Source organism: Corythoichthys intestinalis, chromosome 21, assembly GCF_030265065.1.
Source record: "Corythoichthys intestinalis isolate RoL2023-P3 chromosome 21, ASM3026506v1, whole genome shotgun sequence".
In the NCBI taxonomy this organism is placed as follows: domain Eukaryota; kingdom Metazoa; phylum Chordata; class Actinopteri; order Syngnathiformes; family Syngnathidae; genus Corythoichthys; species Corythoichthys intestinalis.
In genome coordinates this window covers 6,837,162-6,863,620 of record NC_080415.1, presented here as the reverse complement: position 1 = coordinate 6,863,620, position 26,459 = coordinate 6,837,162, and the positions used below count along the sequence as shown (strand labels likewise).

General features: G+C 37.8%; 1 protein-coding gene across 2 annotated transcripts; it reads left to right on the top strand.

Moving 5' to 3' along the window:
• Positions 1-231: 231 nt before the first annotated feature.
• On the top strand, positions 232-22,633 carry hhex (hematopoietically expressed homeobox). Of its 2 annotated transcripts, none has more exons than XM_057826727.1 (4): positions 232-850; positions 17,828-18,006; positions 18,094-18,144; positions 20,204-22,633. In XM_057826727.1, exons 1-4 carry the CDS (start codon positions 460-462, stop codon positions 20,447-20,449), a joined length of 867 nt encoding a protein of 288 aa, XP_057682710.1. In that variant the 5' UTR covers positions 232-459; the 3' UTR covers positions 20,450-22,633. The 2 variants fall into 2 exon arrangements, with proteins under 2 accessions (XP_057682710.1, XP_057682709.1); XM_057826726.1 differs by having other exon boundaries at positions 235-850; positions 20,192-22,633.
• The last annotated feature ends 3,826 nt before the right edge of the window (positions 22,634-26,459 follow it).

Below are 26,459 nucleotides of genomic sequence, written 5' to 3'. Positions count from 1 at the left end.
GTGCGTGTATATTCACATTGTCTGTTAATAAACATTGTTAAAGAGGGTTAGAAAACAGCTAAAACAGCATTTGTAGTCTTGTGAAAAAGCCAAACATTTGTACTGATTTGAAACCCTGTTAACTGTGATTACACCAAATACTGTAAATCTATCCATCAACCTAAAACAAAAGTGCTCTTTGTTTGCGTAAGAACAAATTTCCTTAAGTCATCCGTGATCTGATCACCGTGCCGTGCCTGCATGGGTCGATTGGAGGGGATGAAGGAGCCAATCGCAACCGTTCGCCTTCCACCTGAAGGAAGTGACTCGTCCATTTATCTCCTCCTTTCTGCGCCTGCAGCCAGATAACAGCACAACAGTTGGATCGTGGACCTCCTCTAAACAACCTTCCTTCCCCATGCACGCGTCTTTTTGACTCAACGGATACAGCAATATAGTTGAGCTGATCGAACAGCAAACATGAGCGTCCCTCTTTACGCGCCGACGGCCATCCAGCAAGCTCACCCGACTCCCTTCTACATAGATGACATTCTAGGGAGGCCTAATAACACCACCGCCGCCTCGTCTTCTTCATCCTCCTCCTCCTCCAGCAGCTCCTCAACTCCGATCATCCCCACGCCGACTTTCCCATCGCCCAACTCGTCCTTTACAAACTTCATCTCACCTTACCGGACGCCTATTTACGAACCGACGCCGATCCACCCGGCGCTGTCTCACCACCACGCTACCGCCGCCTTCACGTACGCATCTGCCGGGGCTTTCGGGACCCCCGTGTTCCCCTACCAGCAGCACCACCATCACCGAGCAGTAGGGGAGTACGCACATGCCCTGCTGAGACATGACCCTCTCGGTGAGTTGCCAATAAAAACCCCTGTTTTCATAAAAACATATGCATATACTATATTCCTCAGTGAAGTTTTGTTAATATGTATCAAGACAGTAAAAATCCTTATTTTCCAAATCTGTTTAACACGCAATTGTTCCGTTTCCGGCTATTTGTTGCACCATTTTAACCGTGTACTTTTCACAGTATGCAGCCACTTAAAATTTTAGCACATTATACATATTTTATGCAAGTTTGGCTTTATTGACTACATGTTTGAGTTGCCTTCACTGTCCAGATTCTTGTTTAATCTTATCCTATATCGTCGCACTAGGGATTTGACGTCCAAATGTATGCATATTTAGAAAAATTGTTATGTTAATGTTTTGTTTTGATTATTATTAACGCTCAACGTGTTGCAAAAAGTGGATCACTGCACGTTTATTGTGAACTTCATTCGTCAATAGAAACACAAATAAAGAGGAATAGAAAGGAGGGGGGGAAAAATGTTGCTTGAATTCTATCCAAAATTTCAAGGCAACCAACTTTGAATGAATTGAAAATGTTGAATTAACCCTTTGAGGAACAGTGAACACTACATTGGACAGCTGATTTGACGCTTACGACTTTAATCCAATTTATAGAGTATGTTTAGTTATTTAAAAAAAAAAGAAAAAGAAAAAAGTAATTATTATTTTCATATAGGGGAGTGTATATGGCGGAAAATACAGACAAGACTGAAAAAGCAGTTTCTGCTCTTGCAACCCTCTATAAAATAAATTGCTTTATTTTAAGCCAAAACAACTATTGTGTTTGATAGAACAATATGTATATATGCTGTCATAGCAGATTCATGGTGCATTACGTCCCCGAACTATTTTTAATTTGTCCGTTTTACCCTGGCAACCCCCGTTTACAGACGTCGCACAACCGCTTTGGTTTCAACCCAGCCATAAAAAGAAGGTAAGTAATCGTATTCATTATTCGAAATGTCTGTCATTTTTAGCTTAGAATCATTAATTGATGGCTAATATTTAATTACAGAAAAAAACGACTTTAAAAAAATCATTCACTTGCATGTTTTAAACTTTTAAACAAATTATATTACAATGAAAATATTTGCGTCTTTAAAAAAGTCACGGATATCTACCTCATAACTATCACTTAATTGTATCTTTTTAGTTACTTTCGCTTTCCCCCCAATATTTTGATGATAAAAAATCGATCCAAAAAAAAAAAAAAAAAAAAAAAAACATGTTTAAAAGTAAATATATGAAAATGAAATGTCGACCACTCCTTGATGCCTGAGATTTTTGCATCGCGACCCTTGTTATATTACCATGTTTCACCCATAAAATCCCCCAAAAATCCGGCTGTGGACATTCACAGCTTTATGCTACATGGAGTGTTTAGATCAAAAAGAGGTAAGTACGCGATAATATCATTAAAATCATGGCGTTTTTAATTATGCTCTCGCTTGCTCTCGCCTCCAGTTAGGGTTTTGATGTTAATTTTTTTTAATTTTATTTTTTTTTATGCTCTCCTGTTCAAAATTTTTCTTCCCCCCCAAAACTGAGAAACTTTCCAATGATGTATCACACATGCATATAGGACGATTTTGAAATTTGGCCAAATTGGGGGTCTCAGAGCGGAACTTCACCTCACCTGAGTGTTTTCCGTCATATACATTGTTGAAATTATTAATGACTTTTTTTTTTTTTTTTTTTTTTTTACACTACCGTTCAAAAGGTTGGGGTCCCCAAGATATTTTTGTGTCTTTAAAGAAAAGTCACTCTTTTACTCAACAAATGAGTTGCAAAGTTAAAAGAAAATATAGTCAAGCCACCAACAAAGTAACACAAATTATGCAAGAAACTATTTGGGGAAGAAGTAGGCAGCTGGTATTCGATATGGAATCAAATGGCTCGCACAGTGCAGATTTTAACCCCATTGAACTGTTGCTGGAGCTGTATCACTGTCTGGTTCACAAAAAGTGCTTATCGAGCCAATCCAATTCATGGGCGGGTCTTCCGTAAATGTGGGCTAAAATTACTCCGGATTACCTCAACAAATTGACATCTAAAATGCCTAAGGTTGGTAATGCTGTAATTGTTGCCTTTGGAGTACTCTGCGGAAATCAAAATTTTAAAGAAATGAAAAGGTTAATATCATATTATATATTTTAAATTATATGTAATATATAATAATATAATATATATAATATTATATATAATATTTTTATTTATTCAATAATATTTTATAGAATTATAATTAAATTCATATGTTGATACAATGTTATAAACTAAATTAAGGAACTTAAAATGAAAAAAAAAAAAAAAAAAAAAAAAAAAAAAAAAAAAAAAAAACAAATATAATCTGTTACGGGCCAAAATTACACTCTATAAAATAGATTTTATTTTTATATGTCACATATATCACATTTTAACTCGAGCTGCTTTTGACGGTGATAGACGTCCAATCCATTTTGACTGGGAGGGCGAGTCAAAATGGACATATGGTCATAGCAGCCAATTAATTAAAAAATGAGTGCCCTGTAAGGGTAAAAACAAAACAAAAAAGTAATAATTTGTGCATGAAGTGGTGTAACGGAAGAAATGTTATGAATTTTTTTTACGACTATTAATCATTATTGTATTTTCCCGTATTATTTGAATGTCTTTTTGGTGAGTTAATAATTGCATACATTCAATTTAATATTTTAGTTGTTATTAACATTTTTATTAAAGTGCATTAATACAAATGCACTCTGTTTAAGGCCACTGATAACACTTTAAAGCTGATTTATTTACTTTTTATATTCATTTTATATTTAACTAATTGCCTGTAACGATAGGCATCAAATTCATTTAAACTAGGAGGACTGGCTGAGACTGCTCTCCTTTCAATGACGTTGACTGGGAGGGCTGACAGCGATTGGACGTCTGCCACCGTCAATGGCAGCCAAGGAGTTAAATGATTTCCCTAAAAGTTATTTTAATAAGTCCGCATCGCAAAGTGATGTTAACTTTGAAGGACAAATTTTATGTGCAAATACTGTACACGATGAGCAAACCAGTTTGCAATGATTCGAAGACGTTGTTTCGAGTTCACTAAAACCCAGTTGGACACGCATGCGTGATCAAGCGTGATGCTCTCATAGGCAAAAACAGTCACAGTGGCACTCATGCAGCAAAGTCACAAAGCCACGTGTTTGGGGGCTTTCGATGAGGTTGTTGGCACACCATCTTCATACTTCATTTTACAATGCACTCACTTTCAATGTAAAGTTTAACGGTTGGGCACAGTTTATTATTTAGTTTATTGGAAAGAAAATACCACAACTTTTCTTCATTATTTTTTTTCTCATTTTTATTGTAATCATTATTCGAATTATAATTACCTGGAGCCTTTTTTTTTTTTTTGTCTCTATAATTCCGTTCCCCCAACAGTCTACCACTTTGTCCAACATTGTTAAATGTATATGTTTTTTTTTTTTTTTTAAATCAATAAAACATAAATAGGCGGCAGAGTGGTTAGCACGTCCGCCTCACAGTTTTGGAGTTTGCATGTTCTCCCGGTGCTTGCGTGGGTTTTCTCCGGGTACTCTGGTTTCCTCCCACGTCCCAAAAACATGCATGCATGGGAGTCTGATTCAGCACTCTAAATTGTCCCTATAGTGTCTGCGCAAATGGTTGTTCGTCTCCTTGTGTCTTGCGGCTGGCAACCGGTTCGGGGTGTACCTCAATATACTTCCCATAGTTATCTCTGGTTGGCTCCAGCACCCCTGCGACCCTCGTGTGGATAAGCGGCTCGAAAAATGTAAACGTATTTTTGAAAATTATGTTTACATTTGTTAGTTGGGATATAGGCTCAAAGACCCCTGCGACCCTCTGAGGATAAGTGGTTGAAAAGATGAATGAATGAATGAATGAATGAACATTTGTTCATTGACGTATATATAGTAAATAAAAAGACGAATTATAATTAAAATATATCTAAAACTACCCGAAAAATTATATTACAGTATCAAATAAAAGTTGTTTAATTCAGGCAATTTAAAATAAAAGATGAAACCCACATATTTTATTGAGCCAGAAATATGTTTATTTGCATGATATTCGTTCTTTTAATGTGTCAAATCCACCTTTTGAATTGCTAAAAAAAAAAAACTTTTTTCAGGATACCCCCCCATATCGTGTTTTCTATTGATTTTCAGACTGATAATTCACACCATCAAAATAATACTACAAAAAACACAAGAGAAACATCCCCTCACCCCCGCCCCCGAAAACAATTGTTCCTCTGCAACTATTAACACAAACTGGGCTGAAATGATGATCAAATGACATTTTTTTTGGTAATGATTTCAAAATAAATAAAATAAAGCGAGGTAAAACAAGCAGTTTTATTGGATAAATCATGAAAGCACAACACTTTATGTTGAACAGGTACAGAGATATTTATTATTTTTCTGGGTGTTGGGTCACTTGACCCAGGCCCACAGTTTAACCTCTAGTTGACCCCCCTTCTACCTTCCTTGTTACAATCCACAACTTGATATAGTGAACCTCATATTTATTTCATCTTCTTGTCATAACGAATAAGAGGTGCCCACAAGTCCTCAAAAACCTGTTGTTTCCTTTTCAGGATATTCTAATTTTCTGTGTATGATAATAATAATAATAATAATAATGATGATGATAATAACAATAACAATACCAATAACAATTATTATTAATTTATTATTATTAACCTGGTGTCCACATACACTGCTGGCCAAAAGTATTGGCATCCCTGCAATCCTGTCAGATAATGCTCAATTTCTCCCAGAACATGATTGCAATTACAAATGCTTTGGGAGTAATATCTTCTTTTATTTTGCTTGCAATTTAGCAAACTGCTCCAGGTCTCTGAGATTTGAAGGGTGCCATTTTCAGATCTCTCCCAAGGTGTTCTATGGGATTCAGGTCTGGACTCATTGCTGGCCACTTTAAAAGCATCCAGTCCGTTCTTTCAAACCATTTTCTAGTGCTTTTTTAGAATTTTGTTTTGGGTCATTGTCCTGCTGGAAGACCCATGACCTCTGAGGGGGACCCAGCTTTCTCACACTGGGCTCTACATTATGCTGCAAAATTTCTTGGTAGTCTTCAGACTTCATAATGCTATGCACACGGTCAAACAGTCCAGTGCCAGAGGTAGCAAAGCAACCCCAAAACATCAGGGAACCTCCGCCTTGTTTGACTGTGGGGACTGTGTTCTTTTCTTTGAAGGCCTTGTTTTTTCCCCCCTGTAAACTATATGTTGATGCCTTTTCCCAAAAAGCTCTACTTTTGTCACATCTGACCAGAGAACATTCTTCCAAAACGTTTTTTGCCTTTCTCTGGTAAGTTTTCATTCAGACGCCGACGGATAGCATGGGCTGACATTGTTCTATCCTCGGACTGCAGGACAGCTTGAACTTGTTTAGATGTTAGTCTAGGTTCTTTATCTACCATCCGCATAATCTTTCATCTCGTGTCAATTTTTATTTTCCGTCCACAGGCTTTGCACTTAGTGATGACATTGCGCACGGTAGACACAGGAACATTCAGGTCTTTGGAGATGGACTTGTAGCCTTGATTGAGATTGCCCATGCTTCCTCACAATTTCGCTTCTCAAGTCCTACGACAGTTCTTTGGTCTTCTTTCTTTTCTCCATGATCAATGTGGTACACACAGGGACACAGGACATAGGTTGAGTCAACGTTAATCCATTTTAACTGGCTGCAAGTGTGATTTAGTAATCGCCACCACTTGTTATGTGCCACCGGTAAGTAACAGGTGCTGTTAACTACACAAATTAGAGAAGGATCACATGATTTGTCAAAGGGTGCCAATACTTTTGTCCGGCCCATTTTTGGAGTTTTATGTAAAATTTAGGGCTGTCAAACTATTAAAATTTTTAATCGAGTTAATCACAGCTTAAAAATTAATTAGTCGTAATTAATCGCAATTCAAACCATCTATAAAATATGCCATATTTTTCTGTAAATTATTGTTGGAATGGAAAGATTAGACACAAGATGGATGTATACATTCAACATACTGTACATAAGTAGTGTATTTATACTATTTATACTGTATTTAATAATACATCAACAAGATGATGATTATTAACATTCTGTTAAAGCAATCCATGGATAGAAAGACTTGTAGTTCTTATAAGATAAATGTTAGTACAAGTTATAGAGATTTTATATTAAAACCCCTCTTAAATGTTTTCGTTTTAATAAAATTTGTAAAATTTTCAAACAAAAAATAATCTAGTAGCTCGCCATTGTTGATGTCAATAATTACACAATGCTCATGGTGGTGAAACCCATAAAATCAGTCGCACCCAAGCACCAGCAGAGGGCGACAAAACACCCAAAAACGCAAGTAACAAGTGGACATGATACTGTGCTGTCATTTTAATCTGTTTGAGCGGGGCATGTGCGTTAAATGCGTCAAATATTTTAACGTGATTAATTAAAAAAAAAAAAAATTACCGCCCGTTAACGCGATAATTTTGACAGCCCAAGTAAAATTATAATGATTTAAATTTTCCCCATTCTCTTTTGTGTTTTTTCATTGCAAGCAAAATCAATGAAGACATTACTACCAGAGCATTCATTTTCTGGGAGAAACTGGGCATTATCTGACAGAATTGCAGGGGTGCCAATACTTTTGGCCAGTACTGTTTATAAACATTACACTTTTTAGCTTGCATAACCCAAAATATGATATGATGATGATTATTGTTATTATTTTACATATACCATTTTTCCACAATACGTCCACTTTTGCAACGATTTAACAGAACTTTTGAAGCGCCTCATAAAATTTTATTTCACGGGTACATGAACACATTCAGTATTTACAAACATATATTAGATTACCGTTGTTCATCATTAAAAAACGTTAATTTATACTCTTTGTCGTTCTTTATATAACAAGGAGGAAAGTCAGGGTCCTCAATTTTCCCATAGTCTTGAACGCCTCGTGAACGTTTAACTGTGTTTTTATCATTACCAAGGGGGTTGCCTTCCCTTCGCGGTTACATTTAGTTATGTGCAGCTGAACATCATAAACAAAACTGTTTAGAGAACTTAAATGTTAGAAAAAACGCCTATTGAATGAGTTCATTACCAAAAAAAAGTCACTTGCATTAAAGGCTTAATAATTATATTTTCGTTTAAATTGAATAGCTTTCGTGACACTCGCTGCTTATTCATGAAATATGTCGGTGGTGATATTGTGTTTGTTTGGGGATGAGTCTCCGCTTTAACCTTGACTCGTTTTCCTGGCCTTCTATTGTTCTGAAACATCAGAGGAGCCGACTAAAACCAAATCTCTTCTTGTTATTGTGTCACAGGAAACTTTAAAGTTTTAATGGCGTCTATCCTATATTAGGAGCAGTATGTTCGTATAGATAGAATTGTTTAATGGTATTGTTTCTCCGCCATGCAGTCTGATATTGTAGGCGATAAAATCCCTTTTAAGTGGAGCGTGACAAGCGGGTCATGTGATTTCGGTGTTGTGCTGAATGAGCTCCGGGGCCCGTTCCGTTGCCTTTGCGGAAGCCGTGAGCTTGTCGATAGGAGTAAATCTGCTCTCAGAAGCTGTTGAATGTTTTCCTGTCTCACTCCGGCCAGCCGCTTCCTCGGGAGCCCGCTGCACGCTGCTGATTATTTTATCGACATCCTCAATACAGACATATTCAGGAAACACTCGGCCTCTGATAGCCCGGGATCCGTTTTTCACATATTGTTGCACTTCCTCTGCTTGGACCAGTGAGGATGTGACTGACTTTCTTTATGATTGCAAACAGGGTTACACCTATTGCGAAAAAAAGTGTCACTTTTGAATGAGTCTATTCTTCGCTTCAAATATAGGGAATTCAGCTTGTACACAGCGTTTATTCAGAGGTGGGTAGAGTATAGCCAATATTTTTACTAAAGTAAGAGTAGGGTTACTTCAAAAATAATATTACTCAAGTAAAAGTCATAAAAAATGTATTCAATTACAAGTAAAAAAAAGTATTTGGTAAAAAAGAATACTTAAGTCATGAGTAACTATGTGACTAACTGCTTAAGATGTTTGATTTTTTTTTTTAAACATTGGTATCTTTTTTTCACAACACAAAGTTATCTATTTGAATTGTTATTATTATACTGTACTATAACATACTACATAACCACATTAAGCCAAAGAAATACGACAATAAAAAAATAAAAAAAACATTGAATTCCGGCTAGAGAAAAAAAAATCTACAGAAATTAAGCATTATTCATCCAAAAGGCATGAGTGCCTTCTCGTGGAGAAAACTTATTTCCTATTATAAACTAAAAGAATCATATCTGTGGGTTTCTGTGGTCAATCGGCGCCAAATATAAACTGAGAGAGAGAATAAAATTTGCGCTTTCAAGTCATGTTGACGGCGGAAGTAAGTAAAAAAGTATTTGATGAAAGAATACTCAAGTAATGAGTAACATTGTGAATAACTGCTTATGATTTTTTTTTTTGTTAATGTTTTTTTTTTCTCAGCACAATTTTGATTGATATATTTATACTATTATTGATTATCGGATTATATTATTATTTATTTGTATTATTTATATTTGATTGATAGATTTGACTGATTTGTTTTTTTGGAAGATTACACTGCCACATTAAGCCAAAGAAATACAAAAAATAAAAGCAAAAAAAAAAAAAAAAAAGTGGAATTCCAACGAGAGAAAAAAACGTACAGAAATGAAGCATCATTTGTCCAAAGAGCATAAGTGCCCTCTAGTGGAGAAAACATATTTCCTATTATGAAACTTAAAAGGACCATATCTGGTCCATCGGTGCCAATTTAAAAACTGGGAGGGAGGGTAAAATCCATGCTTTTGTGTCATGTTGATGGCGGAAGTAAGTAAAAAAGTAGTTGGTGAAAAAAATTCTCAAGTAGTAAGTAACATTTTGAGTAACTGCTTATGATGTTTAAATTAAAGTTTTTTTTCTCAGCACAATTTTGATTGATATATTTATATCATTATCTATTATCATATTATATTATTTATTCATATTATTTATATTTGATTGATAGATTTGATTTTTTAAAAGAAGATTACATTGCCACATTAAGCCAAAGAAATACAAAAAATTATCAATTAAAAAATAATTGAATTCCGGCGAGCGAAAAAAGTACGTACAGAAATGAAGCATTATTCATCCAAAGAGCATGACTGCCCTCTAGTGACGAAAAGTTATTTCTGATTTTAAAACTGGAATCATATTTCCAGTTTTCCACGGTCAATTGGCGCCAAATAAAACTGGGAGATAAAAATTGTTTTTCGCGCGGTCCCCCCCCCCCCCCCCCCGTTAAAATTCACGAAGTACAGGCAGACCCTATTTAAAAACAAAATAAAATAAAAATATGAATAATTATATGCATGGTACACGTCCCCCCCCCCCCCCCCCGAAGTATAATTAAAAACCAACTAATAAACAAAAACCCAAACAAAACAAATTCAAACAAACAAACAAACAAAAAAAAACTTTATGTACATGTATATTTTAATAAATGGTTTTTACGCATTTCAAATGTAATAATTATGTTATAAATGAGATATATATATAAATGATAACAATGATTTGTACATGTGTACATGCATATATCTTAACATTTTTGAAATAGGTACTAATTTTTTTTTTTTTTAATTGGAAAAAAAAGGCCAAAGTATAGCGAGGGATCACTGTATATAGGAAATTCTAGAATAAACAATAACTTATTAAAAAGTTAATTAAAAAAATTAATATGTTGAAAAAGAGAATACGAATATTGATATAAATGCCTTGTGCATTTTGCTCCATTAATGTGACATCACATTAGCTGATCACTTTGCCTGCGATTGACAGCAATGGACGTCCAATCTATTTCTACTGGGAGGATCGAATGACCGCTTCCAGCTAATTAAAATGGATTGGACTTGTATCACCGTCAATAGGTGCTTTCAATATCAGTTTCCCCCTTATACTAACTACCAAAGCATATGCTCATTTATTCTTTACTCATTTAGTTAAGCTACTGCTAACTTTTGAATAGATGCCCACGATCCCTGAAAGGGATATTAGATTTAAAAAACAACAACAACAAAACAAAACAAAACAAAAAAAAAAAACACTTTCTCCAATCCAGTGGACTTTGATTGTGTAAATGAGAAGAGGACATACGTGTCTGTCGGTGCATGCCAGCGCCCATAATCACACCACAAAGCAGGAAACACATGAAGCGGATATTTGGCCATAGTTTAGTCTCTGTCACGACCTTCCCGAAAAAGAAAGCGTATATGCAGCAGGCCGGCGCGCACAGCTGCAAGCACCAACTATTGTTTGTTCCTCAACATTCACCGGACGGGAAACCAGACTTGAAACCAGTTAAGACACTTCAAATACTATTGCAATGACTGTTTTTTTAGAGGGGTGGGGGGAGCGTTGCGAGAGGGCACTGACCGGGAATCAGCACTAACGGACATGATATTTAATTTAAACGAAAGTACATTTATGAATCCTTAAGGGCAATTGGCTATTCCTGGTAATTCAAATAAAAATAATAAAAAAGGTTAACCAGGAGTCCGCATATTTTGAGTATGTGTACCAGTGGCCTATACTACGAACCGAGTTCAACCTCCCCAGAAGTAATCCAGTTTACCAGCGGGTAACCGGAGTTGACAAAACCTGGTTGTCTAGTTTGTGATCAATCGGTGCTACGACGCTGATTATGAGGTTGATTAGTCGAACCTGTGTCAACCCAGTCAGAGTTACTGCGCGTTCACATAAAAGGGGGCGGAGAGCAGAGTCACGTGACGATGGCACGGGCACCTTACTTCACAGAGGAGGAATGCGCGATGATTAAAATCCACCCTCACCGCGAAATCCAACACCGATTCGGCGAGTTGAGCGCGACGGGTCTGTTGACAGCGAATTTACAGATCGTGTGATTTGTGAATGCGTCAATATGCCAGTTTACTTATGTCCATGAAAAGAAATAAAGCCTGCTGTCAGGACAATAAAAGAAGATTTGGTACGTTAACAGTAAGAAATAATTTATCGCGCATCACCACATGAAGCAGGATGATTGTATGTTTAGTCTCCTTGACTGTATGAATACGTATGTTCCTTTTTTTAGTTTGGGCCTAAAAAATCCAGCTCGACCCGACCCGAGTCCGATCAATCAACTTGATTTGCAGGCCCAAGCCCAACCCCCCCTACCAAAATTTTATGTTATATTTGTGAGGACTCAGGAGAAGAAGAAAATGCCGGGATGCCATGCGTTGTTACGTAAATTAAAGCCCGTCTTTTGTAACGAATTTTCGCTGACAAACAAGACTGTAAGATGCATATTCAATAAACATTTATATCTTTTATATTTGTGCGTCTGTCCTATCAGTGGATTTGACAATTTAATCTCTTCGAGTTGGCAGAAAAAAACGCAAGTTTTCTCAATGTTTAAATAGTCTACATATTTCTATGATTATTATAAATATTTACACAACGAAATAACGCTGGAAAGTCCGTTAAATATATTTCTTGTATGAGAGCAAAGCTCCGCATTCGTTTACATTCAGCGATTTCAACAATCAATTTGAAGCGTTTCCATACCCCACTCCGAATCGCACGGCATACAGTGTTCTTACGCAGATATTCAGCATCACCGATGGACTCATGGAATACATATATTGTTCCTGGCAAAAGAGCGCACGGACAGGCACACAAGCTGAGCGGTTGTGAGGGCCTGACTCGGCGGGTTACATTAGTGCCGTCCGCCTCGATCAGTTGGCACAGGTAAAGAATTTCCTCACTTGAAAATATGTCTTTCATGGAGAACATCTTCCGGGTACGCCAGCGAATTTTGGCGGTCCCGAAATACCCGTGCCCTCCGGAGAGAGCCCCTCACAATCCGCGCGCCAATGTCGTATGGGTCGTCCAAGTACGCTGTCATTGTCAGGAGGACACGTCCGCTGAGGGGTGCTGTTTAAATAGAGCGTGGTTAATTGGAATCCTGATGTTAAGCAAGATCTAACTCTGACACGACCAGGTTTGGCGTGTGGCGTGTGTTGCCATGGCAACACTTCTCGGTTCCAACATATCCACCTTTCGTAGTCTCGCATAGCCGCGAACTTACGTCGCACGTGATAAAGTTACTCTCGAAGTTACCCTGCTAAGCCAGAAAACCGGCTTCGTAGTATAGGCCACAGGTCTCGATTACTGTTATTGTGTGTGTGTGTGTGTGTTTTTTTTTTTTAAAATCAGTAATCATCAATATTTTAGTTTTCATATTATTTTAACTCTTTCGTGCACAAATTATGATACTTTCATAGGACAGAGGTCGCAAACTTGTGGCACAGGGGAGAATATTTTGCGAATTAGTGTTGCCCGCACGTATTTTGCAGTGCGCAAAAAAAAAAAAAAAAAAAAAAAAAGTATATATATATATGTATATATATATACATATATATATATACATATATAGTGTAATTTTAAATTAAAATGAATGAATTGATTGAAGAATCCATTTTGGAAAACAAAATCTAATATTTAAATTGTAATAAGAAGAAAGAATACAAAAAATCGCAAATGAATTAAAAGTCATTAAAGTAAAATTGATTAAAAAGTATATATAATTTAAAAAATGAATGAACCTATTCATGCGCGAAGTATAATTTCCCAGATAGCAGACCGACGTTGAAAAGATGTTGGATCAACATTCCGCTGTTGATCTTATGTCGTTGAATAAACGTCAGTTTTGCACCAAGGTTGAAATCCTTACAAAACCAAAACGTCATTTCGATTATTAATAATATTGGAACAACGCTAAATCAATGTTATGTTTTCGACTAAAACGCCCACTCATCCATAATTCAATGTCTTTTCAATCACATGTCCCGGTCAATCATAAATCAACTATTTGTCAACATTAGTTCATCAACTATAAAACAATGTTAACCCAACCATCGTCTGACATACCATAGAACAACGTTGTTTTAATGTCACTTGACGTCGAAAATTTCGATGTCAACCATACTGTTGATTTTGATGGAAAATCAACGTTTATTCAATGTCGGTCTGCTGTTTTTTTTTTTTTTTTTTTTTTTTTTTTTTTAAAACCATTACGGGACACTCATTGAAATCACTGACGACGCACATTTTGGCTTATTTATAGCTATAAAAATACAAAAAAAAATTACACTAATGATCAATAATTTGAGAATTACGACATGATAATTGCTAATATTTAATTTCTAAAAATACGTGTTCCATAAAGGGTTAAAGGCCTTAAGTGTCAACTTTTGAACTTTTGAATAGATGTGCATGCATTGTAGTAACAGCTGTTCCTGAAAGGGTCAAACAAATTGTAATAAATTGAAAAAATAAATAAATAAATAAAAGAAAAACACAAATTCAAATAAGTGTGGCCCATCTGTATTTTGCTATTGGAATTTCCTTTTTATTTTTTTATTTTAAAAAAAAAAAAATTCACATGGCTTCGCCAAGCTTAACCCCTTTGGCTGCAATTGAGAGCAATACACGTCCAATCCATTTTAACTGAGAGTTGAAGTGGATTGAACGTTTATTGGCGTCAAAAGGTGTTTCCAAAATGTGGTTATAATACTTGTTGTCATCTGATAATACAATCACCGTTAGTTAATTTCTTAATTAATACATAATTTATGCAAGGGCGTAGATTTAGTCTCAACATTGGAAGGGACGATATAACAGCATAACCTGCATGTACAATTTTTTCTGAGGACGGGACATTATTAAGACCAAACAGATTGGGTGAACGGGGGTCAGGGCTACATTTCTCACGAATATGAACCCAATTACTTGATAGGCTAAATGATCAATGCAAAATAAATCTGTATTGTCTTATATTAACTTTCATATGCAACAAAAAGAAATGAAAATGGAGCAATCCTTCAGGTAAAACACTAGTGCTTTTGTCCACAAGCACAGCCAAACTCGGGAAAAAAATGAAAGCTCCTTTGGGCTGCTTTAAGACACCATAAATAAAATAAAAAGGGAAATTGGGGAGAAGGAGGTAAGCTTTGGTTCACTACATTTCTCAGTTTAATTAACTTTAACAGTAGAAAATACATACCGGAGGATACTTCTCTCTAAGCAGATTAGCAAGTTCACACAGTTTAATGCTATGGTAACTCTGATGCAGGTCAGACTTTCAGTAGCAAAATTAGTGGTGTGTTCCCCATGTCCACAACATTGACATCTTTTTACATTAACTTACAGTGGCTGCTGCTGGCCGAAAAAAAAAGTCTTATATCCCTCATCTTCGAATGGGGCGGAGGAGGTAGGTTGTTTTCGACATGTATTTCTGTCTGGGCTGTGAGTGCGTATGTGGGGTGTCATAAAACATGAGTTTGAGGGGAAAAGATGGACTGGCACATTCAGCAAGTGAAAAGGGGTAAATATAAGTCTGGACATAATGAAAATAATTCACTTAATAATGGTAGGGTCAATTCTATCCATACAACATATGGAAAAACAATCTAAATTACCTGTAAAACAAGTATTAAACAATTCAATTCAATTCAATTTTATTTGTATAGGAATAAACCTTATTAAATAATTATATTGCTGACTCAAGCTAACTCTTGGACATAATAACAACTGTACAAATGTTAAATAATGTCTGGGTGGCAACTCAAAACTGGAAGCAAAACCGAGTGTACCCAAAACAATGGAAGGCAAAAATAAAAGAGGGGTACAAAAAAAAAAAAACAAAAAAAAAAAAACAAAGGTGACTCAAAGCCAATGCAAGCAGAACTCACAAGGACATATCATCTGTTGGCTGTAAATGCACAGGCAATTGACTTCAAATTCTTCAAATTCTGTAACGACATGGAACAGGTCGATTGGCCACTGTTCTGCTTTACAATGCGGTCAGAACCTGGATAACGCGCCTGCCCGGAAAACATCTTAAAGTCTGGATAATGTGGAGGATAGCTGGGGTAGATGGCGGCCGCTGTGTCTGACCACATTTGAAGTGGAACGATATCGAGGATGTTTCCTTTTGGTGCGCTGCTGACAGCTTCTGATTGTGCCAGGTGGGACAGTGATCGCTGGGACGGTTCTTATGAAGTGGTTGTCGTCAGCCCGACTACAGTGAAAGTTGACGGACACACTGAGTGAATTGATCCCAATACAAGCCCGGTTGCCTGAAGGACCTAGCGACGCCAGTCCCCCAGGCCATGAGTCCACAACCGGAATGGCGATGCAACCTACTACAAAGCTGCGCAACCTTGAGATGAATGTTCGTCGGGAGTCAGCAAGGAACGAAAACTGCGACGAGGATTAAATCGAAAAAAGGAGGGTGGCGGACACGGCCTACCATCAGTCCTCAGCTATTCCCTATCTTCTGGATCGAATCAAATGAATAAACTGATTACTGAATTATGAACTAATCTACTGGATCTAATCAACATAATGAGCATATTGCCACGATCGACAATGGACTATTGGGAAAATGAACAATCAGAGGGGATGGTTATTATAAAAAAAAAAAAAAAAACTTGTAATCATTACGAAATCTGAATGTCAAAAATTGAGATTCGATATTTTCTGGGTCCTATATGGTATACTGGGGACGGGTTTCAATAAGCTTCGGCTTCTCCCATCAGTCCTTTTCTTTTCGGGTTGAATTAATTGTAAACACATATAAATGCTGTATGTTTGTTTGGATTTGTCATGCCTGAAGGGAAAATAAATAAACTAAACTAAACTAAACTAAAATCTGCTATGGCAGCATATTGACGTATTGTTCCATCAAACACAACAGTTCTTTTGGCTTAAAATACAGCAGTTTATTTTAAAGAAGGGTGCAAGAGCAGAAACTACTTTTTCAGTCTTGTCTGTGTTTTCTGCCATAGACAGTTATGGATATGCTGTGATAAACAAAAGCGTTTTTAGCCTTGATTTAAAGGAGCTAACAGTTTGAGCACACTTCAGACCTTCAGGTAATTTGTTCCAGAGGTGAGGAGCATAATAACTAAATGCTGCCTCACCCTGCTTGGTTCTTGTTCTTGGAACATACAGGAGACCGGTTCCAGACGACTTTAGGGTCTAGATGTTTAGGGATCCAACAAATCAAGCATGTAGTTTGGTCTAAGGCCATTAAGTGTTTTGTAGACAAGCAGTAGTATTTTATAGTCTGTCCTTTGACTCACTGGAAGCCAGTGTAACGATTTCAAAACCGTAATGTGTAATGTGGTCCAGTTTCCTTGTATTTGTAAGGACTCTGGCAGCATCATTCTGTACTAGCTGCCGCTTCCTGACTGATTTTTTATCAAGACCTGTATATATACCGTTGCAATAGTGCAGTCTACTGAAAATTAATGCATGCATAAGTTTTTCCACGTCTTGCTGAGTCAGAAGCCCCTTATTTCTGAAGCCCCTTAATTCTAGCTATATTTTTAGGTGGTAATAAGCAGATTTAGAGACAGACTTTAGATGGCTATCAAATTTTAGGTCTGAGTCAATACTTATGCCAAGATTTCTGACTTGATTTGTAGCTGTAAGTGACATTGTGCTACAGAGTGTGCTTATCTTTGACCTTTCCTTTTTTTGGCCCAAAAATGATCACTTCTGTCTTCTCCACATTAGCTGGAGAAAATTCTGGCACATCCATTCATTGATTTAATGAATGCATTTACTCAGGTAGACTAAGGGACTATAATCATGGTGGGACACAGAAATGTATAGTTGTGTGTCATCTGCATAGGTGTGATAGGAAATGTCATACTGTTCCTTGATCTGAGCGAGGGGAAGCACATAGATGTTAAATACGACTGGTCCAAGAATGGACCCTTGGGGGACCCCACATGTGAATTTGGCTCGTTCTGACTGATGGTTTCCGATTGACGCATAAAATGGCTACATAAAAAAGAAAGAAAATAAAAAATAAGACCCTCACTGTGCCTTCCAGGGAAACCTCTGCTGTGGACTCCCTTCATCCAGCGGCCCTTACATAAAAGAAAAGGAGGTCAGGTCCGGTTCTCGAACGACCAGACCATCGAACTTGAGAAGAAATTCGAAACTCAGAAGTACCTGTCACCTCCGGAGAGGAAAAGATTGGCCAAAATGTTGCAGCTAAGTGAACGACAGGTGAGGACAAAAATAAAGTGGAGATAAAGAAGAGATTATTTTATTTATGGCAATAGTTAAATATTAAAATAATCAACAATTTTTCAGGTTAAAACGTGGTTCCAAAATCGACGAGCAAAGTGGCGACGACTCAAACAGGTTGGTTATATCTCCTATCAGAGGTGGGTAGAGTAGCCCAAGGATTTTACTCAAGGAAGAGTAATGTTACTTCTAAATAATATTACTAAAATTAAAGTAAAAATAGTCATCAAAAAAATTACCCAATTACAAGTAAAATAGCATTCATTGAAAAGAATATTCAAGTACTGAGTAACATTGTAACTAACTGCTTACAATGTCTGATAAAAAAAATCATATTTTTTTTCTCAGCACAACTTACAGTATATGAACTGGTCATAGACCACTATCAGTTGACGGGACACAGGGCTGGGGGCCGATCAGTAGGGGCCCATTTTCAAAAACTTAAAAATTCAAATATTTTCAAAACTAAAGCCGCTAGCAACCTAATACCAAAACAGGCACCTCCCTGAGGCAAACATGAGTCTCCTTGAGCAGCGACATCAAAAAATTCAAAGTCGTTCCCTCATAAAATCCTGATTATTTTTCTATACAAGTATAACAAAACTTATATAAAATTCTCAAATTTTACGCTAGATGCACACAAATCACCAAATGCGGAGATAATCACCCAAATTTTCAGGATCAATAGCAATATTTAACATATCATATGGGTTTTGGCCCAAAATAGCAACTTATTTAAAAAAAAAAAAAAGAGAGTGTTAAGTTTTCAACAACTAACAAATCACTAAATTTTCAAATCAGCAACTTAATACTCGAAGAGAGCATGCAAAATCATCTTAATTTTACTCAACAAAAGCAAAATTTGCATTTTTCTATAAACAATCACAACTTATTTAGGTTGAATTCCGCTATTGTGTTGAGATACAAAATCCAACATGGCGGCCGTCACAAAACAAAGAGCTTTTTAAGTCCAAAATTCTTACAAATAAATGTTTAAATCACCACATTTCTATAGATAAGAAGGTAAAACAGTCTAAATTCTTTGGTTAAAAGCAAAAAACGGGCAGTTAACGTTCATTTAATGTAAATATTTCAAGCAAAAGATTCCGTATTGTGTAATCCAACATGACGACCGTCACCAAACACAGAGCTTTTTAAGTTGAAAATTCTTGTAAATAAATGCTTAAATCGCAGAATTTCTACAGATATGAACGTAAAACAGTCTAGATTCTTGGTTAAAAGCACAAAATGGACAGTTATTGTTCATTTTACGTAAATATTTCAAGCAAAAGTTACGGTATTGTTTAATCCAACATGGCGGCCGTCACGAAAACAAAGAGCTTTTTAAGTTGAAAATTCTTGTAAATAAACGCTTAAATCGCAGAATTTCTACAGATATGAACGTAAAACACTCTAGAGTCTTGGTTCAAAGCAAAAAAACGGGCAGTTATCATTCAGGTTACGTAAATATTTCAAGCTAAAGTTAGGCTAATTTTTTCCATTCATTTCATTGAATTCAACACGTTTCAAAGTGCATGCATGGTGTGAAAAATATAATAATTAGCTTGAATCCTCGACTGGCGTTAGAACGTAGTGTGTGTTTGAGTTTCTCAACTTCTGCCTGGGTCAGGCCCCCTACGGGAATGTGTGGCGCAATGTCTGTAGGAGTTGTCTTGTCAACTGATGGTGGAGTCTATTCACTGGTATTGTTATACTGTACTATAACCTATTACATAACCATATTAGACCAAAAAGAAGACACAAAAATAATCAAACCTAGACCAGAACCACACCATGAATGAAACATCATGTGTCCAAAGAGAAAAAACATTGTTACCGCTGATTGGTATAATGGAATCATGTGGTTATTGCTGCAACATCTCATTGGTGAAACTGAGACAGCCACAGTCGGCATCTCTGGCAAAAATAAAGTCAATATGTAGAATAAATAGGAAAAATGTAGCGGAGTAAAAGTCACATTTGTTCTTCACAAATCTACTCAAATAAAAGTTTGGCTAAGTAAAACTACTCTTAGAAGTGAATATTTCTACAAAAGTTCCTCAAGTGTAACTGAGTAAAATGCGTTACTACCCACCTGTCTCCTATACAGTCCTTTATATTATGTCACTCAAATTCTTCATTGGATGTTGTAATATTGGCTCAGGAAAATCCACAGGGAGCTAAACCTGAGGGGGAGGTCAGTAGTGCCAAAGGAGACGGGACATCGGAACAGTCCGGGGTCCTCGATCCAGAGCAAAGACGGACTTTGGCGGACTCTCATCAGGTGGAAGGGGGCCACGGGGTGAGCTCCGCGTCACCACAACGGGCCTTCGGCAAACCGGAATGGAGCCTTTCAGACGATACAGACCTGGAACTGGACATAGAGGATGACGACGAATTCACACAAACACACCAGCACTGACAGTGAAAGACATAATAGACTGCTCGGATACACTATTCATATCCATGTTTACACATACAGTGATATGAAAAAGTATCTGAACCTTTTCACCATCACCATCAAATATAATCTGATCTTTGTCAAAATCCCACAGATGAAAAAGCTGTCTGCTTTAACTAAAACCACCCAAACATTTAGAGGTATTCATATTTTAATGAGGATAGTATGCAAACAATGACAGAAGGGGGAAATAAGTAAGTGAACCATCACATTTAATAATTTGTGCCCCCCCCCCCCCCCCCCCCTTTGGCAGCAATAACTTCAACCAGACGCTTCCTGTAGCTGCAGATCAGTCTGGCACATCGATCAGGAGTAATCTTGGCCCATTCTTCTTTAGAAAACTGCTGTAGTTCAGTCAGATTCATTGGATGTCTGGCATGAATCGATGTCTTTGGTTATGCCACAGCATCTCAATGGGGTTCAAGTCTGGACTTTGACTTGGCCACTCCAGAACGTGTATTTTGTTCTTCTGAAACCATTCTGAAGTGTATTTACTTCTGTGTTTTGGATGATTGTCTTGTTGCAGCATCTATCCTGTTTTTCCTTCAACTGTCTGACAAACAGCCTCAGGTTTTCCTGCAAAACATCCTGATAAACTTTTGAATTCATTCTTCCATTAATGACTGCAATTTGTCCAGGCCCTGAGGTAGCAAAACAGCCCCAAATCATGATGCTCTCTCCACCATGCTTCACGGTAGGGATGAGGTGTTGATGTCTGTGAGTTGTTTCATTTTTCCTCCACACATGACGTGTGTTACTCCCAAACAATTCAACTTTAGTTTACCCCGTCCACAAAATATTTTGCTAAAACATCTGTGGAGTGTCCAAGTGCCTTTTTGCGAAAATTAAACGGGCAACAATGTTTTTTTAGACAGCAGTGGCTTCCTGAACACCATTCTTGGCCATAGTTTTACATATAGTTGATGTGTGCACAGAGACATTCTGACTGTGCCAGTGATTTCTGTAGGTCTTTAGCAGACACTATTTTGCGCTGAACTCTTGGCGTCAACTTTGGTGGACGGCCACTCCTTGAAGGAGAAGCAACAGCGCCAAATTGTCTCCATTTGTAGACAACTTCTCTGACTGTCGATTGATGAACATCCAGTTTTTAGAGATGGTTTTGTATCTTTTTCCAGCTTTACACAAATCAGCAATCCTTGATCGCAAGTCTTCAGACAGCTCTTTTGACCGAGCCATGATGCACATTAGACAATGCTTCTCATCGAGACAATTCTTACCAGGTGTTTGTTTTATAGTGGGCAGGGCAGCTTTAAATCACTCATCAGTAATTGGGCACACACCTGACTTAAATTGTTTGGTAAAAATGAGTTTCAATTGCTCTTTAAGTCTCCTTCGGCAGAGGGTTCACTTACTTATTTTCCCCATTCTGTCATAGTTTGATAGCTATCTTCATTAAAAAATGAAAACCTCTAAATGTTTGGGTGTTTTTTGTTAAAGCAGACAGTTTTTACATACGTGTGATTTTGACAAAGATCAGATCACATTTGATGGTAATTCTATGCAGCAATGTGAGAAATTCCAAAAGGTTCAGATACTTTTTCATACCACTGTATGTTCCTTTTTTTTATATTTCATAAAGAACTGACAGTGCCTTTGCGTGTGGTCTTGTTTATACTATGCAGTTCAAATAATATTAATGCTCTCCGTGCTGTAAATTTATAGAATAGACATGTGTTCGGTCATATTAAGTGGAAATTTTTAATCAATGTAAAGGAAGACGCTCTCTGTGTAATGTTTAAGATACTGTCCATGTGTTGTAAATCTGACATTTTTTGGTTGAACTAATAAATTTTTGGATTGTAAAATGACAAAGCAGTACTATAAGACGTTGCTCTCAATCCATTGCAAATAATATACAGATGGGGTGGTCCAAAATGAATTGAAAATGGGACATGGGGACAAAAGTGGTCATTTTCAAGTACAGGTAGTCCCCGAGTTGCGAGCTAGTTCCATTCCTATTCTGGCGATGTAACCCAAATTTTCATGTAAATCGGAATGAACCCTTTAAGTACCCCTAAATACCCTTTAAATCTCAAAATAACTATCTAAACACACATATTATACGTCAGTGTAATGTCGCCGCCAAGACATTGGAGCTAAAGCCTACCTAGACGGCGGTAACCTTTCCCCTCTCACTAGGCGGCGCGACTTCTTCGTGGGTGCAAATGCGTTCTTCCTCGTATGTGCGTGTGCACTCTTCTTTGTGTGCACAAATACAGTGGGGCAAATAAGTATTTAATCAACCACTAATTGTGCAAGTTCTCCCACATTAAAATATTAGAGAGGCCTGTAGTTGTCAACATGGGTAAACCTCAACCATGAGAGACAGAATGTGGAACCCCCCCCCCCCCAGAAAATCATATTGTTTGATTTTTAAATAATTTATTTGCAAATCATTGCGGAAAATAAGTATTTGGTCAATACCAAAAGTTCATCTCAATACTTTGTTATATACCCTTTGTTGGTAATAACGGAGGCCAAACGTTTTCTGTAACTCTTTACAAGCTTTTCACACACTGTTGCTGGTATTTTGGCCCATTCCTCCATGCAGATCTCCTCTAGAGCAGTGATGTTTTGGGGCTGTCATTGGGCAACACGGAATTTCAACTCCCTCCACAGATTTTCTATAGGATTGAGATCTGGAGACCGGCTAGGCCACTCCAGGACCTTGAAATGCTTCATACGAAGCCACTCCTTTGTTGCCCTGGCTGTGTGTTTGGGATCATTGTCATGCTGAAAGACCCAGCCACGTCTCATCTTCAAAGCCCTTGCTGTTGGAAGGAGATTTTCACTCAAAATCTCTCGATACATGGCCCCATTCATTGTTTCCTTTACACAGATCAGTCGTCCTGGTCCCTTTGCAGAAAAACAGCCCCAAAGCATGATGTTTCCTCCCCTATGCTTCACAGTGGGTATGATGTTCTTCGTATTCAATTCAGTATTCTTTCTCCTCCAAACACGAGAACCTGTGTTTCTATCAAAAAGTTCTATTTTGGTTTCATCTGACCATAACACATTCTCCCAGTCCTCTTCTGGATCATCCAAATGCTCTCTAGCAAACCGTAGACGGGCCTGGACGTGTACTGGCTTCAGCAGGGGGGCACGTCTGGCAGTGCAGGATTTGAGTCCCTGGCGGCGCATTGTGTAGCCTTTGTTACTGTGGTCACAGCTCTCTGTAGGTCATTCACTAGGTCCCCCCGTGAGGTTCTGGGATTTATGTTCACCGTTCTTGTTATCATTTTGACGCCACGGGGGGAGATTTTGCATGGAGCCCCAGATCGAGGGAGATTATCAGTGGTCTTGTATGTCTTCCAATTTCTAATAATTGCTCCCATAGTTGACTTCTTTACACCAAGCGTTTTACCTATTGCAGATTCAATCTTCCCAGCCTGGTGTAGGTCTACAATTTTGTCTCTGGTGTCCTTAGACAGCTCTTTGGTCTTGGCCATAGTGGAGTTTGGAGTGTGACTGACTGAGTTGTGGACAGGTGTCTTTTATACTGATAATGAGTTAAAACAGGTGCCATTAATACAGGTAACGAGTGGAGCCTCGTTAGACCTCTTTGACAGCCAGAAATCTTGCTTGTTTGTAGGTGACCAAATACTTATTGGTCTTATTGGTCAAATACTTATTAATACTCTAATTTGGAAATAAATTCATTAAAAATCAAACAATGTGATTTTCTTTTTTCTTTTTTTTTTCTCCATATTCTATCTCTCCTGGTTGAGGTTTACCCATGTTGACAATTACAGGCCTCTCTATTTTTTTCAAGTAGGAGAACTTGCACAATTGGTGGTTAACTAAATACTTATTTGCCCCACCTTATGTTGTTCTTCGTGTGTATATGGGCTCTTACTTACTGCGCCAAAATAAAAGCATGCATCACAAAACAAAAGTCAGCATTATAATCAAATGCACGTTTCGCCAAAGGGCGGAATGGTCATATTAATAAAATAAAATAAAGTAAAAAACTGACTTAACACACGAGGCGAACTCTGTAGCGCCCATCTCAATGCAATCCGCAACGGGAGGACCACCAACTTGCACCAAATTGAAACATATTATTGTAACACTTTACACGGGAATTTACCTTGATATAAGTCTGAAAGGGGCTTTATTCTCTACCCCTGAATATGAAATAAACATGCTTTTTTGTGTTGTATACACTTTAAATGGCTTAGAAAATGACATTGTGGGCAGTTTCAATGAAAATTATCTTGCAAATCTGATAAAATTTCATCCAGTGTTCAAAAATAAAAAAAGAAACTAAGTGCGCCTTTAAAGTGCGTATGAAACCAAAAAGGATGTTTATTTCAAATTTCACGCTGTGTTTTATACTCCTGAATGAAATGGAGCGCCTGGATGTGTGTGGAAGCGGTCGTTTTATATATTCAATTTTTGAATCTCGCGCCATGAAAATGAGTGACTTCCGGCTTCAGTCTCGGGTTTAGGACGAATGCGAATCTCACGTCACCCGGGTCATTATCTCACGATACAGCATTGCTTTATAGCATGTTGATTGACCGCATATTCAGCTGATTTTGCGCATTAATCTGTTGATTTTTCGCATCACGCCAGCCAAACGGCTGCAGAAAATTGTTGCTGCACAAAGGAGAGGTGTGTGAGCCTTTTTGGGTTTCATAAAGTTCCCATTCACCGCGCGGATATTGGCCAAAACAAGCCCTACTACTGTGGGACCATTGGACTTATGAGGAAGTGAGTAAACATTGTATTTTGTAATATGTCAAATACTGGGATCATGGCACACGTTTTAATATGGAGGTGGCTTGCATTTTGTGGCTGATTGTCAACCGAGAATGCCACTCAGCTGACAACTGGCGGCTTGTTTGCACCCCCCCCCCCCCCCCCCCCTTTCTGTTCGGCCTATTGCCCTCTTCATGTGCCCGGTGTTCTGTCAAATTTTCAACCTGATAAGAAATTGCAAATGGCCGCCAATACACCAATTACAAAGTAAACACTACAAACTTTCTTTAAATAAAAGGACTATTTACATGTTTGATCATGGACCGACATGTAGAAAAGTTCTCCTCAGACACATCCTGCCATGTTAGCTGCACAACAACTGCACGCCGCTCTCTCACTGTTTACGTCTTCGCCATGTAGTAAAGCATTATTTTATATCATGTTCGTGTTGACCATGTGGCAGCTACGCGCTACTCCGACGTCGGCAGGTTTGTCCGGCGGTCATTGTCCACCTGCTTCCCTGCAAACGAGCTCTCCTGCAGTAGGAGACTGATGAGCTGTAACTTGCTCACCGCCGGGCGGGTTGCCGATCGGCAAAGACAATCAACAATCCCGCCACTGTGTGACATGAGCCAGGCTAGTTTTGTGTGATTTTTCACTTCAAAAAGCGAAAATAAGACTCTGAGATGTCACTCAGTTCGGGTTAGCATTTCAGCTAGCTGTTTCGTCTCTTGGTTTGTTTACGTTCTCCGAAGCCGGGGCAGGGAATTGACAAAAGCCCAACTAACTACGGTGGCATAAAATATCGTTCGGGAGGTGCGACAGTAATGGTGAAGTCGACAGTTTTGACCATTATGGAGTAATTTTGCCATGTCGTACTGAATAAATGTATTTTTATTATTTCATATTCCATTTAGCACAAAACTGTCATTTGACATAACCATCCCATTTATTTAGCAAATGGGGAAAAATACTTCGATGAAAATAATATTCTGTAAAAATATTGGAGTAGAGAAACTGAAACAATGACATTTTGCGGTGCTCTTCATCGCATTTTCCTCGTTCTGAATAATACCCCCTCAATGGGTTGAATTCTAAATCAGATGAAACCATGACCCTGCCGACGTCATCCTCCTGTTGGGGACGCGAGAGCCCTGTAATGGTAGGCGTGGCTTAATGGCGGATTAAAAGACTAATTTAATCGTCATCTACGCCTTGCCAGATTGTTGTATATAGTCAAATCGTC

What these genes read in the sequence shown, in the direction of transcription:
- hhex (XM_057826726.1), top strand. Translation starts at nt 460, where the DNA reads ATGAGCGTCCCTCTTTACGCGCCGACGGCCATCCAGCAAGCTCACCCG. An exon ending in TGCAGCTAAGTGAACGACAG is followed by an intron (nt 18,007 to 18,093) that starts GTGAGGACAAAA and finishes ACAATTTTTCAG; the next exon opens with GTTAAAACGTGGTTCCAAAA. An exon ending in AGTGGCGACGACTCAAACAG is followed by an intron (nt 18,145 to 20,191) that starts GTTGGTTATATC and finishes ATATTGGCTCAG; the next exon opens with GAAAATCCACAGGGAGCTAA.